This window comes from Aegilops tauschii, chromosome 7 (genome assembly GCF_002575655.3).
Source record: "Aegilops tauschii subsp. strangulata cultivar AL8/78 chromosome 7, Aet v6.0, whole genome shotgun sequence".
In the NCBI taxonomy this organism is placed as follows: Eukaryota; Viridiplantae; Streptophyta; class Magnoliopsida; order Poales; family Poaceae; genus Aegilops; species Aegilops tauschii.
Genome location: NC_053041.3, coordinates 518346337 through 518366007, shown reverse-complemented (window position 1 = coordinate 518366007; position 19671 = coordinate 518346337). Strand labels below are relative to the sequence as shown.

At 45.4% G+C, this 19671-nt stretch overlaps 1 protein-coding gene across 1 annotated transcript; it reads right to left on the bottom strand.

The window, feature by feature from the left end:
• Positions 1–15783: 15783 nt before the first annotated feature.
• LOC109767122 (cytochrome P450 93A3-like) lies at positions 15784–17623 on the bottom strand. Its single transcript, XM_020325890.3, has 2 exons — positions 16650–17623; positions 15784–16566 (listed from the first exon to the last, which is right to left on the bottom strand). The coding sequence occupies exons 1-2, from the start codon at positions 17601–17603 to the stop codon at positions 15937–15939; spliced, it is 1584 nt and encodes a 527-aa protein (XP_020181479.1). The 5' UTR covers positions 17604–17623; the 3' UTR covers positions 15784–15936.
• Between the last annotated feature and the right edge of the window lie 2048 nt (positions 17624–19671).

Below are 19671 nucleotides of genomic sequence, written 5' to 3'. Positions count from 1 at the left end.
GAGGGTTAGGGCAAAAACTGGATGCACTTCGTGTACAATACGGACAATCTCTTTCGAAGTATCAGGATTTCATATGGAAACTCGTCTGTTACAAAGGGATTTCATTTTTTAAAACTTATTTGAACTCCTGGCCTTTTGTGTGTTCAAAATGCACCATTCAAAGCCACATCATCAATTTTCAACCCTTTCTGACTTCATTTGTTATTTTTCATGCATTTACTGATTATTTTGAGCTATAAGACCCTAAAATTGAAAAGCATTTCAAATGAACTCTGAAAAGGTTGAAAGTTGGCATGGTATCATCATTTCATCCACGTAGCATGTGCAAGAAAGTTGAGAGGATTACGGCAAAAACTGGATGCACTTCGTGTACAAAACGGACAATCTCTTTCGAAGTATCAGGATTTCATACGGAAACTCGTCTGTTACAAAGGGATTTCATTTTTTAAAACTTATTTGAACTCCTGACTTTTTGTGTGTTCAAAATGCACCATTCAAAGCCACATCATCAATTTTCAACCCTTTCTGACTTCATTTGTTATTTTTCATGCATTTACTGATTATTTTGAGCTATAAGACCCTAAAATTGAAAAGCATTTCAAATGAACTCTGAAAAGGTTGAAAGTTGGCATGGTATCATCATTTCATCCACATAGCATGTGCAAGAAAGTTGAGAGGGTTACGGCAAAAACTGGATGCACTTTGTGTACAAAACGGACAATCTCTTTCGAAGTATCAGGATTTCATACGGAAACTCGTCTGTTACAAAGGGATTTCATTTTTTAAAACTTATTTGAACTCCTGACTTTTTGTGTGTTCAAAATGCACCATTCAAAGCCACATCATCAATTTTCAACCCTTTCTGACTTCATTTGTTATTTTTCATGCACTTACTGATTATTTTGAGCTATAAGACCCTAAAATTGAAAAGCATTTCAAATGAACTCTGAAAAGGTTGAAAGTTGGCATGGTATCATCATTTCATCCACATAGCATGTGCAAGAAAGTTGACAGGGTTACGGCAAAAACTGGATGCACTTCGTGTACAAAACGGACAATCTCTTTCGAAGTAACAGGATTTCATACGGAAACTCGTCTGTTACAAAGGGATTTAATTTTTAAAACTTATTTGAACTCCTGACTTTTTGTGTGTTCAAAATGCACCATTCAAAGCCACATCATCAATTTTCAACCCTTTCTGACTTCATTTGTTATTTTTCATGCATTTACTGATTATTTTGAGCTATAAGACCCTAAAATTGAAAAGCATTTCAAATGAACTCTGAAAAGGTTGAAAGTTGGCATGGTATCATCATTTCATCCACGTAGCATGTGCAAGAAAGTTGAGAGGGTTACGGCAAAAACTGGATGCACTTCGTGTACAAAATGTACAATCTCTTTCGAAGTATCAGGATTTCATACGGAAACTCGTCTGTTACAAAGGGATTTCATTTTTTAAAACTTATTTGAACTCCTGACCTTTTGTGTGTTCAAAATGCACCATTCAAAGCCACATCATCAATTTTCAACCCTTTCTGACTTCATTTGTTATTTTTCATGCATTTACTGATTATTTTGAGCTATAAGACCCTAAAATTGAAAAGCATTTCAAATGAACTCTGAAAAGGTTGAAAGTTGGCATGGTATCATCATTTCATCCACGTAGCATGTGCAAGAAAGTTGAGAGGGTTACGGCAAAAACTGGATGCACTTCGTGTACAAAACGGACAATCTCTTTCGAAGTATCAGGATTTCATACGGAAACTCGTCTGTTACAAAGGGATTTCATTGTTTAAAACTTATTTGAACTCCTGACCTTTTGTGTGTTCAAAATGCATCATTCAAAGCCACATCATCAATTTTCAACCCTTTCTGACTTCATTTGCTATTTTTCATGCATTTACTGATTGTTTTGAGCTATAAGACCCTAAAATTGAAAAGCATTTCAAATGAACTCTGAAAAGGTTGAAAGTTGGCATGGTATCATCATTTCATCCACATAGCATGTGCAAGAAAGTTGAGAGGGTTACGGCAAAAACTGGATGCACTTCGTGTACAAAACGGACAATCTCTTTCGAAGTATCAGGATTTCATACGGAAACTCGTCTGTTACAAAGGGATTTCATTTTTTAAAACTTATTTGAACTCCTGACCTTTTGTGTGTTCAAAATGCACCATTCAAAGCCACATCATCAATTTTCAACCCTTTCTGACTTCATTTGTTATTTTTCATGCATTTACTGATTATTTTGAGCTATAAGACCCTAAAATTGAAAAGCATTTCAAATGAACTCTGAAAAGGTTGAAAGTTGGCATGGTATCATCATTTCATCCACGTAGCATGTGCAAGAAAGTTGAGAGGGTTAGGGCAAAAACTGGATGCACTTCGTGTACAATACGGACAATCTCTTTCGAAGTATCAGGATTTCATACGGAAACTCGTCTGTTACAAAGGGATTTCATTTTTTAAAACTTATTTGAACTCCTGACCTTTTGTGTGTTCAAAATGCACCATTCAAAGCCACATCATCAATTTTCAACCCTTTCTGACTTCATTTGTTATTTTTCATGCATTTACTGATTATTTTGAGCTATAAGACCCTAAAATTGAAAAGCATTTCAAATGAACTCTGAAAAGGTTGAAAGTTGGCATGGTATCATCATTTCATCCACGTAGCATGTGCAAGAAAGTTGAGAGGGTTACGGCAAAAACTGGATGCACTTCGTGTACAAAACGGACAATCTCTTTCGAAGTATCAGGATTTCATACGGAAACTCGTCTGTTACAAAGGGATTTCATTTTTTAAAACTTATTTGAACTCCTGACCTTTTGTGTGTTCAAAATGCACCATTCAAAGCCACATCATCAATTTTCAACCCTTTCTGACTTCATTTGTTATTTTTCATGCATTTACTGATTATTTTGAGCTATAAGACCCTAAAATTGAAAAGCATTTCAAATGAACTCTAAAAAGGTTGAAAGTTGGCATGGTATCATCATTTCATCCACGTAGCATGTGCAAGAAAGTTGAGAGGGTTAGGGCAAAAACTGGATGCACTTCGTGTACAATACGGACAATCTCTTTCGAAGTATCAGGATTTCATACGGAAACTCGTCTGTTACAAAGGGATTTCATTTTTTAAAACTTATTTGAACTCCTGACCTTTTGTGTGTTCAAAATGCACCATTCAAAGCCACATCATCAATTTTCAACCCTTTCTGACTTCATTTGTTATTTTTCATGCATTTACTGATTATTTTGAGCTATAAGACCCTAAAATTGAAAAGCATTTCAAATGAACTCTGAAAAGGTTGAAAGTTGGCATGGTATCATCATTTCATCCACGTAGCATGTGGAAGAAAGTTGAGAGGGTTACGGCAAAAACTGGATGCACTTGGTGTACAAAACGGACAATCTCTTTCGAAGTATCAGGATTTCATACGGAAACTCGTCTGTTACAAAGGGATTTCATTTTTTAAAACTTATTTGAACTCCTGACTTTTTGTGTGTTCAAAATGCACCATTCAAAGCCACATCATCAATTTTCAACCCTTTCTGACTTCATTTGTTATTTTTCATGCATTTACTGATTATTTTGAGCTATAAGACCCTAAAATTGAAAAGCATTTCAAATGAACTCTGAAAAGGTTGAAAGTTGGCATGGTATCATCATTTCATCCACATAGCATGTGCAAGAAAGTTGAGAGGGTTACGGCAAAAACTGGATGCACTTCGTGTACAAAACGGACAATCTCTTTCGAAGTATCAGGATTTCATACGGAAACTCGTCTGTTACAAAGGGATTTCATTTTTTAAAACTTATTTGAACTCCTGACTTTTTGTGTGTTCAAAATGCACCATTCAAAGCCACATCATCAATTTTCAACCCTTTCTGACTTCATTTGTTATTTTTCATGCATTTACTGATTATTTTGAGCTATAAGACCCTAAATTGAAAAGCATTTCAAATGAACTCTGAAAAGGTTGAAAGTTGGCATGGTATCATCATTTCATCCACATAGCATGTGCAAGAAAGTTGACAGGGTTACGGCAAAAACTGGATGCACTTCGTGTACAAAACGGACAATCTCTTTCGAAGTATCAGGATTTCATACGGAAACTCGTCTGTTACAAAGGGATTTCATTTTTTAAAACTTATTTGAACTCCTGACTTTTTGTGTGTTCAAAATGCACCATTCAAAGCCACATCATCAATTTTCAACCCTTTCTGACTTCATTTGTTATTTTTCATGCATTTACTGATTATTTTGAGCTATAAGACCCTAAAATTGAAAAGCATTTCAAATGAACTCTGAAAAGGCTGAAAGTTGGCATGGTATCATCATTTCATCCACATAGCATGTGCAAGAAAGTTGAGAGGGTTACGGCAAAAACTAGATGCACTTCGTGTACAAAACGGACAATCTCTTTCGAAGTATCAGGATTTCATACGGAAACTCGTCTGTTACAAAGGGATTTCATTTTTTAAAACTTATTTGAACTCCTGACTTTTTGTGTGTTCAAAATGCACCATTCAAAGCCACATCATCAAATTTCAACCCTTTCTGACTTCATTTGTTATTTTTCATGCATTTACTGATTATTTTGAGCTATAAGACCCTAAAATTGAAAAGCATTTCAAATGAACTCTGAAAAGGTTGAAAGTTGGCATGGTATCATCATTTCATCCACGTAGCATGTGCAAGAAAGTTGAGAGGGTTACGGCAAAAACTGGATGCACTTCGTGTACAAAACGGACAATCTCTTTCGAAGTATCAGGATTTCATACGGAAACTCGTCTGTTACAAAGGGATTTCATTTTTTAAAACTTATTTGAACTCCTGACTTTTTGTGTGTTCAAAATGCACCATTCAAAGCCACATCATCAATTTTCAACCCTTTCTGACTTCATTTGTTATTTTTCATGCATTTACTGATTATTTTGAGCTATAAGACCCTAAAATTGAAAAGCATTTCAAATGAACTCTGAAAAGGCTGAAAGTTGGCATGGTATCATCATTTCATCCACATAGCATGTGCAAGAAAGTTGAGAGGGTTACAGCAAAAACTAGATGCACTTCGTGTAAAAAACGGACAATGGTATCATACTTGTCTGTTACAAAGTTGGCATAGTATCATCATAATAGTTGCGGGAGAAAGTCTTCACTTTTTCTTCGCTTGTGTCATTTGCTTATTGCGCCGTAACCATGGCTAATCTTCATCGTTTATTAGGATGCTTGGGTCAGCCTTGACTTTGAAGGGAGGAATTTCATGAAACTTTTCATAATCTTCAGACATGTCTGTCTTGCCCTTCAGTCCCACAATGTCCCTCTTTCCTGAAAGAACTATGTGGTGCTTTGGCTCATCGTATGATGTATTCGCTTCCTTATCTTTTCTTTTTCTCGGTCTGGTAGACATGTCCTTCACATAGATAACCTGTGCCACATCATTGGCTAGGACGAATGGTTCGTCAGTGTACCCAAGATTGTTCAGATCCACTATTGTCATTCCGTACTGTGGGTCTACCTATACCCCGCCTCCTGACAGATTGACCCATTTGCACTTAAACAAAGGGACCTTAAAATCATGTCCGTAGTCAAGTTCCCATATGTCCATTATGTAACCATAATATGTGTCCTTTCCCCTCTCGGTTGCTGCATCAAAGCGGACACCGCTGTTTTGGTTGGTGCTCTTTTGATCTTGGGCGATCGTGTAAAATGTATTCCCATTTATCTCGTATCCTTTGTAAGTCAATACAGTCGAAGATGGTCCCCTGGACAACGAGTACAACTCATCACAAACAGTGGTGTCACCTCTGAGACGTGTTTCCAACCAACTGCTGAAAGAACTGATGTGTTCACATGTAATCCAGTCGTCACACTGCTCCGGGTGTTTGGAGCACAGACTGTTCTTGTGTTCATCGACATACGGGGTCACCAAGGTAGAGTTCTGTAGAACTGTGTAGTGTGCTTGAGACCAAGAATATCCGTCCCTGCATATTATTGAGTCCCCTCCAAGCGTGCCTTTTCCAGTCAGTCTCCCCTCATACCGCGATTTAGGGAGACCTATCTTCTTAAGGCCAGGAATGAAGTCAACACAAAACCCAATGACATCCTCTGTTTGATGGCCCATGGAGATGCTTCCTTCTGGCCTAGCGCGGTTACGAACATATTTCTTTAGGACTCCCATGAACCTCTCAAAGGGGAACATATTGTGTAGAAATACGGGCCCCAGAATGACAATCTCGTCGACTAGATGAACTAGGACGTGCGTCATGATATTGAAGAAGGATGGTGGGAACACCAGCTCGAAACTGAAAAGACATTGCGCCACATCACTCCTTAGCCTTGGTATGATTTCTGGATCGATCACCTTCTGAGAGATTGCATTGAGGAATGCACATAGCTTCACAATGGCTAATCGGACGTTTTCCGGTAGAAGCCCCCTCAATGCAACCGGAAGCAGTTGCGTCATAATCACGTGGCAGTCATGAGACTTTAGGTTCTGGAACTTTTTCTCTAGCATATTTATTATTCCCTTTATATTGGACGAGAAGCCAGTCGGGACCTTCATACTGAGCAGGCATTCAAAGAAGATTTCTTTCTCTTCTTTCGTAAGAGCGTAGCTGGCAGGACCTTCATACTGCTTCGGAGGCATGCCGTCTTTTTCATGCAAACGTTGCAGGTCCTCCCGTGCCTCAGGTGTATCTTTTGTCTTCCCATACACGCCCAAGAAGCCTAGCAGGTTCACGCAAAGGTTCTTCGTCACGTGCATCACGTCGATTGAAGAGCGGACCTCTAGCTCTTTCCAGTATGGTAGGTCCCAAAATATAGATTTCTTCTTCCACATGGGTGCGTGTCCCTCAGCGTCATTCGGAACAGCTAGTCCGCCGGGACCCTTTCCAAAGATTACGTGTAAATCATTGACCATAGCAAGTACGTGATCACCGGTACGCATGGCGGGCTACTTCCGGTGATCTGCCTCGCCTTTGAAATGCTTTCCTTTCTTTCGACATTGATGGTTGGTCGGAAGAAATCGACGATGGCCCAGGTACACATTCTTCCTGCATTTGTCCAGGTATATACTTTCAGTGTCATCTAAACAGTGCGTACATGCGTGGTATCCCTTGTTTGTCTGTCCTGAAAGGTTACTGAGAGCGGGCCAATCGTTGATGGTTACAAACAGCAACGCGTGCAGGTTAAATTCCTCCTGTTTGTGCTCATCCCACGTACGTACACCGTTTCCATTCCACAGCTGTAAAAGTTCTTCAACTAATGGCCTTAGGTACACATCAATGTCGTTGCCGGGTTGCTTAGGGCCTTGGATTAAAACTGGCATCATAATGAACTTCCGCTTCATGCACATCCAAGGAGGAAGGTTATACATACATAGAGTCACGGGCCAGGTGCTGTGATTGCTGCTCTGCTTCCCGAAAGGATTAATGCCATCCGCGCTTAAACCAAACCATACGTTCCTTGGGTCAGCTGCAAACTCAGCCCAGTACTTTCTCTTGATTTTTCTCCACTGCGACCCGTCAGCGGGTGCTCTCAACTTCCCGTCTTTCTTACGGTCCTCACTGTGCCATCGCATCAACTTGGCATGCTCTTCATTTCTGAACAGACGTTTCAACCGTGGTATTATAGGAGCATACCACATCACCTTCGCAGGAACCCTCTTCCTGGGGGGCTCGCCGTCAACATCACCAGGGTCATCTCGTTTGATCTTATACCGCAATGCACCGCATACCGGGCATGCGTTCAGATCCTTGTACGCAACGCGGTAGAGGATGCAGTCATTAGGGCATGCATGTATCTTCTGCACCTCCAATCCTAGAGGGCATATGACCTTCTTTGCTGCGTATGTACTGTCGGGCAATTCGTTATCCTTTGGAAGCTTCTTCTTCAATATTTTCAATAGCTTCTCAAATCCTTTGTCAGGCACAGCATTCTCTGCCTTCCACTGCAGCAATTCCAGTACGGTACCGAGCTTTGTGTTGCCATCTTCGCAATTGGGGTACAACCCTTTTTTGTGATCCTCTAACATGCGATCAAACTTCAGCTTCTCCTTTTGACTTTCGCATTGCGTCCTTGCATCGACAATGACCCGGCGGAGATCATCATCATCGGGCACTGGTTCCTCTTGATCTTCAGCAGCTCCCCCCCTTGCAGCATCATTGGGCAATCATCTGGTTCCTCTTGATCTTCAGCAGCTTCCCCCGTTGCAGCATCACCGTATTCAGGGGGCACATAGTTGTCATCGTCCTCTTCTTCTTCGCCGTCTTCCATCATAACCCCTATTTCTCCGTGCCTCGTCCAAACATTATAGTGTGGCATGAAACCCTTGTAAAGCAGGTGGGTGTGAAGGATTTTCCGGTCGGAGTAAGACTTCGTATTCCCACATGTAGGGCATGGACAACACATAAAACCATTATGCTTGTTTGCCTCAGCCACTTCGAGAAAATCATGCATGCCCTTAATGTACTCGGAGGTGTGTCTGTCACCGTACATCCATTGCCGGTCATCTGCGTGCATTATATATAATTAAGTGTGTCAAAAACCATTACAGAACATCATGAATAGATAATTAAGTGACCAAATTAATAGAAGTTCATCATCACATTAAAACCAAAGTACATACATAGTTCTCAATTAACAACATATATATAGCTCTCCAGAGCATCTAATTAATTAAACCATACATTGAAACTATGTAAAACATTTCAATGCGAAAACAAATGCGATCATAATCGCAACCAAGGTAACAATTGATCCAACGTCATAATGATACCAAGCCTCGGTATGAATGGCATATTTTCTAATCTTTCTAATCTTCAAGCGCATTGCATCCATCTTGATCTTGTGATCATCGACGACATCCGCAACATGCAACTCCAATATCATCTTCTCCGCCTCAATTTTTTTATTTTTTCCTTCAAGTAATTGTTTTCTTCTTCAACTAAATTTAACCTCTCGACAATAGGGTCGGTTGGGATTTCCGGTTCAACCACCTCCTAGATAAATAAAATCTATGTCACGTTGGTCGGCATATTTGTCATAAACAATAAACGAACCAAATAGTTATAAAAAGATAATATATACCACATCCGAATCATAGACAGGACGAGGGTCGACAGGAGCGGATACCAAAACCATCGCACTATGTAATAAGAAGGAATAATAAAAGTAACAAAATTAGACAAGTATCTATCTAAAGTAAGAATTTTTTTCTTTCAGAACGAAGATAAGAACAAGAGGCTCACCACGGTGGTGCTGGCGACGAGATCGGCGCGGGTGATCGACGGCGGTGAAGACGGGGACGGGACGTGACGGACCGCTAAACCTAGAAAAATCTCGGGGAAAATGGAGCTCGGAGGTCGAGTTTCGAGAGGAGAAAGATTAACTAGTGTGGCTCAGACATTTCATCGAACACCTCATGTGCATAGGAGGTGAGCTAGAGCACTCAAATGCCCTCCCCTCGCCGGCCAGAAAAAACAGAGCACTGTGGAGTGCTCTGCTGTGGCGTTGGGGTATATATAGGCAACCCATTGGTCCCGGTTCGTGGCACCAACCGAGACTAAAGGCCTTTGGTCCTGGTTGGTGCCACGAACCGGGACCAATGCCCCCTTTAGTCCTGGTTGGTGGCACCAACCGGGACCAAAGGCCTTGTGCTGCCCCGCGTCAAAAGTTTAGTCCCACCTCGCTAGTTGAGAGAGCTCGAGAGTGGTTTATAAGCGCTGCTGCGCCCACCCTCTCGAGCTCCTCTCAACTGTAGGCTTTCGGGCCTAACCGTTTTCTTTGCCTGTGGGGCCTACTGGGCCTTCTGCGGGCCTGAATCCTGGCCCATGGATGGGTTTCAAGTCGTATTCAGGCCGTGGTGGCCCAGTAGGTGGCATTATTTTTTTACCTGTTTTTTGTTTTCTCTTTTGCTTTATTTATTTTGTTTTGTTTCTACTTACAACAAAAAAATATTTATTTTATTCCATTTTGTTTCTAATTACTTATGTATTTTACTTTATTTATTTTATTTTTATTTATTTTACTGCTGCTATTTTTATTTATTTTACTGCTGCTATTTTTATTTATTTTATTAAGGTTTCTTTATTTTATTTACTATAGTTTATTTTATTTTATTAAGGTTTATTTATTTTTATTTATTTTATTAAGTTTTATTTATTTTATTTACTATAAAAAAGAACATAGATGCGCCTATAGAGAAAATTCAACCTAAATTCATAATAAATTTCTATGAAATTCAAAGAAATTTACTCTGAATTTAGGTCAAATTCCCTGTATAAAGGCATCTATTTTCACTTTGAGAGGAGCTCAACAAGGCAGAGAGGGACGGGCTTATAAACCGGTGTGAGCGCCCTTCGGTTGGCGAGGTGGGACTAAACTCTGACCGCTACTAGGACCAACCCTTTAGTCCCGGTTTGTGGTATGAACCGGGACTAAAGGGTGAGCCTCTGGTCCCGGTTCAAGCCACCAACCGGGACCAATGGTGGTGGGCCAGGAGCGAGGCCCATTGGTCCCGGTTGGTTTGTCCCACCAACCGGGACCAAAGGGGCCGGACGAACCGGGATCAATGCCCCCACGAGGCCCGGCAGGCCCCTGGCCGCACGAACCGGGACCAATGCTCACATTAGTCCCGGTTCGTGATTGAACCGGGACTAATGTGAATATTGCCCTGTGACCAAAGCCCAGTTTTCTACTAGTGATGCTATGTCATTTTTTAGAGTACAAAGGTTGGTGTAAAAGGTAGACATGACGTAGTTAACTCTCATCTAGACCAGAGCTAACGGTAGGCAAATTATATCACTACGTCTATGATTATAATTTCTGAACATATAATTTTAGCCGGTTATCAATACGCACTCTTTTTGTAAACTAATATAAAACATTTTAGATCAGTACATTCAAAACGTATTTGATTAGTCTAATTGCGATATAGAGAACGTGCACTCTCTATGCACCTTGTCAATGGACAAGGGAATCTTAACCTCTTCATGTGAGACCGGGTTTAGAAATCGAAAGTGCCTTTCTGCTCCCGAGCTCATTTGAGCTCGGTGAACAGTAAAATCGAAAAAATTTAATTTTTTTTAAAAAAATTCCAAATTTTTTTGAAAGAAACATTGACAAAAGTTCTAAGTGCCTGCAAAAATTCATCATGAAATCACATTCCTGTAAGGCGTGGCAAAAAAAACAAATTCAGTGCTTCAAAATGCTTTTGAAAGTAGCTTTTTCAGAGTATTGTTTTTGTTTTTTTGCCATGCCTTCTAGGAATGTAATTTCATGACGAATTTTTGCAAGCACTTAGAATTTTTGTCAATGTTTCTTCCAAAAAAATTGGATTTTTTTGAATTTTTTTTATTTAGTTTTGATTCTGTCCTCGACTGACTGCAGAAAGTTATTCGGTGCGACCAAAGATAGATGGCGCACAACTCGATCAACTCAGAGCATCTACGGTCGGACTTCTTAAATCCGGCTCATACCCTCTATCAGGCCGCCGGTCACTGATCAGTCACGTTTCTTCGACCTAGATGGACGCCTCAAATGGGTCTCAAACACACGGGCTGACCGGCACCCCTCGTATCTAGTCGAAATATGGGGCGGATAGGGGGCAACCGGGCGCGCCTGCCACGTCGGACTGACGAAGGGGTCCCTGCCGAAAACGCCCTCAAATCCGGTGGTTCGAAGCTCGTCTCCTCCATCGGACCGGTGGCCCCACGTGGCGCAGCTCCGGCAGGCCGCGTAGTGCATTGCCCGGCTATTTAAGTCGATCGGCGACACCGAAACCCAACCATACATCCACATTTTCCACATCCCGTCCGCTGTCACCGCCACTTTTCACTCCACCGTCCGCCTAGTAGCCATGCCCCCACGCCGCCGGGTGAGGAGCGAGCCATTTCTGACGCCGAAGCGCCAGCTCGAGCTCCTTGAGCAGATCCGGGCTAGGCGTGAAGCCTAGATCGCCGCGGGGCTACCTCTAGATGTAGTGGATCCGGAGGAGGAGGAGGTGGTGGAGGAGGAGGAGGAGGACTTTGAGGAGGAGGGGGGTGAACTGAAGGAGGAGGATGTGAGGGACGCTGGCGACGGGGATCTGCAGGCGAAGCAACAGACCATCCTCGATTCCTTCCGGTCGGAGTCGGCTGCGGAGGCAAGACGTCGTCGCCGGCAGGAGATGGAGGTGCAAGAGGCCGCGGTGGAGGCGGAGATGTTCGCCTACATGGATGAGATCGAGCAGGAGGAGGATGAGTCGGAGCCCTCCTACCCGCCCGTCCAACCGGCGCCCGGCACCGTCGTCGTGGACATCTCCGAGGACAAAGAGTAGTTAGGGTAGTATGTAGGATTTCTTTTGCTTGTTTTGTATGATCTAAGGGATGAAATATGAGAGATGGATGCAAAGTGGTTAATTTGAGACGTGACCGGTCAGTGACCGCGGACACGCCTGGACGCGTCCGCGGACGTTTGAGTGGCCGGATTTGCCAAATCCGGCTATAGATACTTTCAAAACTACCACCTTTTCAGAGTAGCACAGGGCAAACGGGTGCAAAACAAGAGTTCCAATTCTAAAACAAAAATGTCGTGCCAAGAACCATATGCAGTCTTAAACCAGCAAATAGATGCAAAACAAATGAGAATTAAAACTTAGAGCATCTCTAACTGATCCCCCATAATTCAGAAAAACAAAGGGTCGAGTGTTCTTTAGAGGAGTATATTTACTTATCTAAATAAGTGCGGTCTCTAACCGATCCTCTAAACTTAAGTCCCTAATTTTTTAAAAAAAAATCATTTATCTTTGAGCCATCGGGTTAAACTTCACCACACAATTATTTTATTTAATGGCATCTTTGTCACATACTTCATTAGTTCTTCGTTACAAGAACCGATCCAAAGAAAACTACATAAAAAAATTACCCAGGGCCAGGGCTATGGGCACATGCCTTTCCCCTCTTTTTTTCCTTTTTCAACTTCCAAATATGTCCAAAAAAAAGTTCAGATTCAAAAAAATATACGTGATTTTGCAAAATGGAAAAGTCATGAATTTGAACAAAGATTACTTACTTCAAGAAATCGCATGAATTTGAGCATGTTCATAAATTAAAAAATTCTTTTAAATTTAAAAATATGTTCACAAATTGTATAGAAACGATTTTTGGATTTTAGAAAATATTTGAATTTTAAAAAGAATGCATCGTTAGAACTAGCGACATGACCATGTGGACATGTTGGCTGTGTCTTCTTGGGCTGGTGGTGCTTCGGCTACAACACCAATTTTGGTATTGCGGCGACTGAGGCGAACATCTAGGTGTGTGATCAACTCGCGTCTACTACTTTTCATGCCATCAAACCTACGTGGATACCATTTTATTGCTCAAAGAGCAACTCCAACGCAGCGACCCAAAACGCCCGCTTGCCTTTATTTGGGTCGGCGTGGACAAATGTGAAGGTCCAACGCGCCGACCCAAACCCAAAACGCGTCCGCGCCGCTGTATTTGCGGCTCAAATGCGTCGGCTCGGACGTGAACGGATGCCTCGCGCGCCTTCTCAGTGCCCGCCGCGTCCCCACCTGACGACCGTCCAACTACCGCGGTCAACTTAATTTATGACCACCGGCCACCTCGGGCCCATGCGTCAGCGACGGTTGTCGGTTTTTTTTAATCCAATCGTGTGAGGGGGGGTCCTCATCCGCTTCCAGAAGCCCCCCATCCCCATCTCGCCACCCCTCTGCTCCCTCGTCAGCGGCAACCCTAGCCACCTCTAACCAAGCAAAGATGGGGTTCTTCTCGGCTCCGGCTTCGGCGAAGCCAAGGGCAAGGCCCCGGCCACCCCTCACCCCCCTCCCCTCCGCCGGCGCCTTCTCGCCGGCCGAGGCAGCGCGTCAGCGTACCAGTGCACCAGGCGGAGTGGCACTGGTAGCACCGCGTCCCTCTCCTCTACCCGGACATGACCCTACCGCACGACTGGCATTTGGATCCGGAGAGGATCCCGGTGCCGGCGGCGCCACGGTCGGCCAGGGCGCACGTGGAGGAGGCGGCGCCAGCCGACGCTGCTGACGCCGAAGCAGCGCAGCGGCGCCACGTACGCCTTTTGACTCACCCAACTGGGCTCGTTGGTTCGCCTTCGAGCACGAGGAGGCAAAGCGACGCGGCGTCCGTGAAGTCGCACGCAGCTCGTCGCCGCCCTGCTCGTCGTCCGCGTTGTCAAAATGGGTCGGGTCAGCATTAGGCGCATGCGTCAACCCAAACATGAAAGCGAACATTGATGTCCGCCGAACCGATCCAAACAAACAAAACGCGGACAAATTCACCGTCCATTTGGGTCGGAGCGTTGCTCTGATGACGCCTGGAACTCCAGCCATAGCAACTTCGGTACATGAAAAGGATTGAGGATTCCCTTATTGAGTTGATTGTGTTTCCTTCGTCTTTCTGGAATTTCTTGTAATTGATACAGAGCCACGATTCATTCATAAATGAAAAATCATGTGTTTTGGCGGCACTTTCAAGGGGATCAACACAATTACAATTTTTCTTTGTGCATGAGAGTAAGTTCAGTGACACAAAACATCACATCACGCTGCCAATACTGATACAAAAGTAGTATAAACTAATTACTCTTTGATCCATATTAATTGTTGCTGCTTTAGAGCAACTCCAACCAATCCCTTATAATCGTTTAGAGGATAAATTTTGTTTTCCTTCTCTAATCAATACCTAACCGATCCCTTATAATGTTTACTGGAAGACAACCTATCCTCCTCAGCCCCTCCAAGGAGTAAAAATATTCGCTCACAACCGGCTAGAGTAAAAAAATTCCTACACTCGAATATGCTCTGGCACCTCCCTTTCCATCTGCGCCACCCCGACCCAGCCCCGTACTGCCACCACTGCACCCCACGGTGGCGAGCGCGGCTTCGAGCTCCGGCAGCTCCCAGTGTCGTACGTTGTCGTCGACCAGATGAGGCGGCGCACACATTTGCCTGAAGCTCCTTGCCCCTGCGTGCCGCCGATCATGGGCCTTGATCCATTCCTTCTCATCCTGGTGGACGTGCGCAAAGTTGACGAGGGGCACCCCAACGGTGTCTGTGACGAGGAGCTCGACGCCGGCGTTGGAGCTGGCGACCTTGGGGACGTTGTTGTCCGGATCAGGAACGATGCAGTCGGCGAAGGGGAAGAAGAGCGATAGGCATGCTGCCTCCACTGTCGTCACCTAGCCTCCCGCCTCCTCTTTGTACTCCTCGGGGCGTGCTCGCGTGCCGCCGCAAGTCTAGGTTGGGGTGTTGTGGCACGGAGCTGATGGAGATGGGGGCGTTCTGCACCAGCCTGCTACTGCAGTGCAAGTCGCCGACGCGGTACATGTTCTTCGATTCGACGGTGCGGTCGGTGGCGCGTCGCTGTTTTTTTTTTGACGCTGGCGTGGTGACCATTGTCACCCCTCACCGCGGAAGCACATAACAAGTGTTCGACAAAAATACATGAGCCAAATGTAAGTTTACTTGGTTAAGGTTAAGGATTGGTTAGAAAGGACACTTTTTAGAACACGACATGTAATCCTCCAAAGGATGCTGGGCCGTTTACTCATCTACCCTCTCTGTACAAAATGTAAGACCTTTTTTTATTGTAATAAATTTTAAGAAACCGGTTAAAAATGCTATAAAGTTGTACTAAAACAGCCATAATTAATATGCATCAAAGAAGCAGCTGTTTTTATTCAAACAAATTAGTGAAGTGACACATGCGAGATTCGTAATCCAGCTACTGCAGTGCACTATAAACCTTTTTTTTTTACGGAATAGTGCACTATAAACCTTAAATCCACAAACAAACTGACACCGTACAGCATTCACGAAAAAACTCATATATTTTTTCCCAGCTCTGACGTTTTGAGCGCCAGGCGACGCGCGAATTCTCTCCTCGTAAACCCGACGTGGCAGCTCCTCAGGGCAGCGGCAGCGGGTGGAGCCGCGGCGCAACGGCGCAGACGAGCGGGTGCTTCCGCGGCAGCGTCAGCCCGGGACCCTCCTCCATGTCCACCTTGTCCGCGCCCCCCGCGGGCCGCCACTCGAAGCACTGCACCATGGCGGCCAGCGCCGCCTGCACCACCAGCATGGCCAGCGACGCGCCGGGGCAGATCCGCCGCCCGGACCCGAACGGCAGCATGTGGAAGTGCTGCCCGCGCACGTCCGTCCCGGCGTTCGCGCCCCCCTCCAGGAACCTCTCCGGCCGGAACTCCAGCGGCTCCGGCCAGCACGTCGGGTCGCGCCCGATGGCCCACACGTTCACGAACACCGTCGCGCCGGCCGGCACGTCGTACCCGCTCACCTTGCACTGCTCCGGGGACTGCCGCACCACCAGCGGGCCCGTCGGGTGAAGCCGCAGCGTCTCCTTGGCCACGGCCTGCAGGTACGGCAGGTTTGGGATGTCCGACTCGTCGGCGAGCCGGTCCTTTCCGACCACCGCGTCCATCTCCTCCTGCACCTTCCGGAGAACGTCCGGGTTGTTGATCAGCTCCGACAGAGCCCACTCCACCGTGATCGCCGTCGTGTCCGTCCCCGCCGCGAAGATGTCCTGCGCCAATTACTGTTTTTTCAGCACTAGGTCGATGCGACCGCATCGTGGATCAACAGATCGAGCAATTGATCGAGTAATACCAGCATGAAAGCCTTGATGTTGTCCCTGGAGAGCGGCATCTCGGCGGCGTCGTCTTCGTGCATGTCGAACAGTACGTCAAGAATGTCCTTCGCCTCCCCCTCGCCGCCGTCCTCGGAGTCGGCGGACTCGCGTTGCTGCCGCCGCTTGGCGTCCCTTGCCGTGAGTATCTTCTCCATCATGGCATCGAACTTGCGGTGCACGGCGTCGATGCGCTTGCCGAGGCCCTGCACGTCCCAGTTCTTGAACACGCCGATGTAGTCCTGCAGGTTGAACGTGCCGGTGACCACGGCCGTCTCCGCGACCACGCTCCGCATCTCCTCGGTGTCGTTGTCGTCGCCGGTCCACCGACGGCTCATCACCATCCGCGACACGATGTCGCCGGTCAGGCCCATGAGCGCGGCATCCACGTCCACGGGCTTGCCCTCGGCGGCGCTCTGCCCCATGGAGACCACAAGGCGCACGACCTCCTCGCGGCGGACGTGGCTGAGGCGGTCCAGTGTGCGGCCGGCGAGGAGCTCGTGCACGCAGGCCTTCTTCATGAAGCGCCAGAAGGGCCCGTACGCCGAGAAGGAGAAGTCCTGGCCGCCGTAGGTGAGGCGGTGCACCGCCGTCGGCTTGGGGCGGTCCAGGAACGCGGCCTCGTGGGTCTTGAGCACCTCACGGGCGGCGTCCGGGGAGCAGGCGGCGATGCAAGGCACGGAGCCTAGACGGAGGTAGAGGAGCGGGCCGTGGCGCTCGGCCAGACGGTGCAGCGCCTGGTGCGGCAGCGGCATGAGGAGGTGGAGGTGGCCGAGGATGGGCAGGCCGAATGGGCTAGGCGGAAGGCGTAGCTCGCCGGTCCTGCGCCGGGTCACGGTGTACAGGACGGCGGTGAGGCCGGCGACGAGCAGGAGGAGCGGTACGCTGGTGCCGGCGGGAATGAACAGGTCTCCTGCTGTCAGCGCCATCTCCATGCTGACGATGGAGCGGAGTTCACTGCCTTGCTTAGATCTGCCCGTTCTAGCTTTGTCCATATGATTAGCGATTGGCAAGGTTATTTATACATGTACTTGGCTGTACTTTTCTTAACACAAGTTTGTTTTTGTTCCGATATACTCCCTCCGTAAAGAAATATAAGAGTGTTTAGAATACTAAAATAATGATCTAAATTCTCTTATATTTCTTTACAGAGAGTACTTAAATACTCTAATCAACAAATATGACTTAGTTGTACTCCATGTCTCCATTCTATATGGAAAAGCAATGTACACTGATGATTAAAAATGGGAAATGATTAGAATCGGTCGGCCGATCACGCATAGAGTTCCGCCACATACGCAGCCGTCAAATACGAGTTTGATCGGTCGGAAAACGCACATCCACTAATCAGCGGGCTAGGACCTGCACCACTGGACGTGTGCCTACAAATTTTATTTAATATCATCTGTGTTGCAGAAGTTCTTCCGCAATAACATCCATGTTATAAAAAAGTTGAGATGAAAAAAATTCAACACTTTTGTTAAAAAAAGTTAAGACGAAATAAATGCAATAAAACCTCTGTTGCAAATGTTCATGCAACAAGAGGTCTGTTGCAAAGACTTCTGCAACACTGTTTTTGTTGCAATCGAGAGAAAAGGGTTGAGCCGCTGGATGGCCAAGGATCAAATGCCTGTGGAGGAGGCGAATCCTTTTTAAGATCCGCCGGCCAACGCGTTGGGCGTAGGGTCACCCTTAAAAATTGGAATCTAGTGTAAAAAAGATTTTATACTATTATGGTACGGAGGGAGTAATAAGTAGCTGATCGTCAAGTACGTACACATGGCTAATGGAACGTTTTTTATGATCAATTTAGTGACTTGAGGATGACAACTTTAGTTGACAAGCATGACACCTTCGTGTTTTAGTTTTTTTGACAGGAAATTACCGTGTGTGTCAACTAACTTGTCATCCTTGCATCACTAGAATTGCCATCGAAAATATTTGATTTGCCATGTCTACGTATCCTCGCACTCGTAAAAAAATGATATAGTTTGTGCATATGGGGGTTATCCCACTAAGGACAATACAAAGGTTAAGTGGCAAATTCCCGCAAAAAAAAAAAAAGTTTAAGTGGCAAAGCAGTAAATAATGTTGTTTTTTGAACATAAGAAAACAGCCCAGAGTCTGGGTGCAACCAGTGCAAGATGTTAGCACGGGATACGTATGGTTCAATAATAGACTATGTGTATAGACATATATTTATGGAAAATGTTTACGTCCGGCAGGCCGGCTGAACGCTCGGCCGGTCGAGTGCGAGTTGCACGATCCCACTGGATCAAACGACGTCTGACAGCCCACATGGCCACGCCGCTACCGCAGCCTCCTGGCCCATCACCGCTTCCTATCCCTCTCGATGTTCTTATCCGTCTGCTCGTCCACTCATCCCTCTCCTTTCTCATCCTCTACCTCCAGCACCACTCCCCATCCCCTACCTCCGGCACGAGCGCCCAAATCAAGTCGCTGGGGAAATCACATCTGTTCCCCGCCTCCCTTTTTTGCATCTAGATCGGGTCGAGACGGGGCTCTGCTCGTCCACTACTTTCTGATGCGAGGAGTACTTAGGGGCTGATGCAATCCAGGGAAGCCATGGTCGTCCATCTCCTCGCCCCCCCCCCCCCTCCGTCGAGGTTGGACGTTTTGCAACCGGCGAGGTTGGAGGTGGTGGCCACCAGTGCTACAATTTGCTGCAACCGGCACTCGGAAAGCTACCACCGGTGCTTGAATTTGCTGCAACCAGGATCCACATTTTTCATTGCTAGGATCCACATTTTCTGACTGATTTTTTTGCTGCAACCTGTCCAAAAATTTGCTACAATCGTTTTGCTTTTTGCTACCACCGTTCGCAATCCGCCTTTTGAAATTTTTTTTTTGATTAATTAGATCCATCTTTTTTGCTGGAACTACTCAAACATTTTGTTACCATGGTCTTTGATTTTTGCTATTGCCGTCTTAGTTTTTGCTCCTACCTTATTTTTTATTTATTTGCTGGATCCATCTTATTTT

Coding starts and splice junctions, on each gene's coding strand:
- LOC109767122 (XM_020325890.3), bottom strand. CDS start 17,603: ATGGAGATGGCGCTGACAGCAGGAGACCTGTTCATTCCCGCCGGCACC. Junction 16,567..16,649: donor ACATCAAGGCTTTCATGCTG/GTATTACTCGAT, acceptor TAATTGGCGCAG/GACATCTTCGCGGCGGGGAC.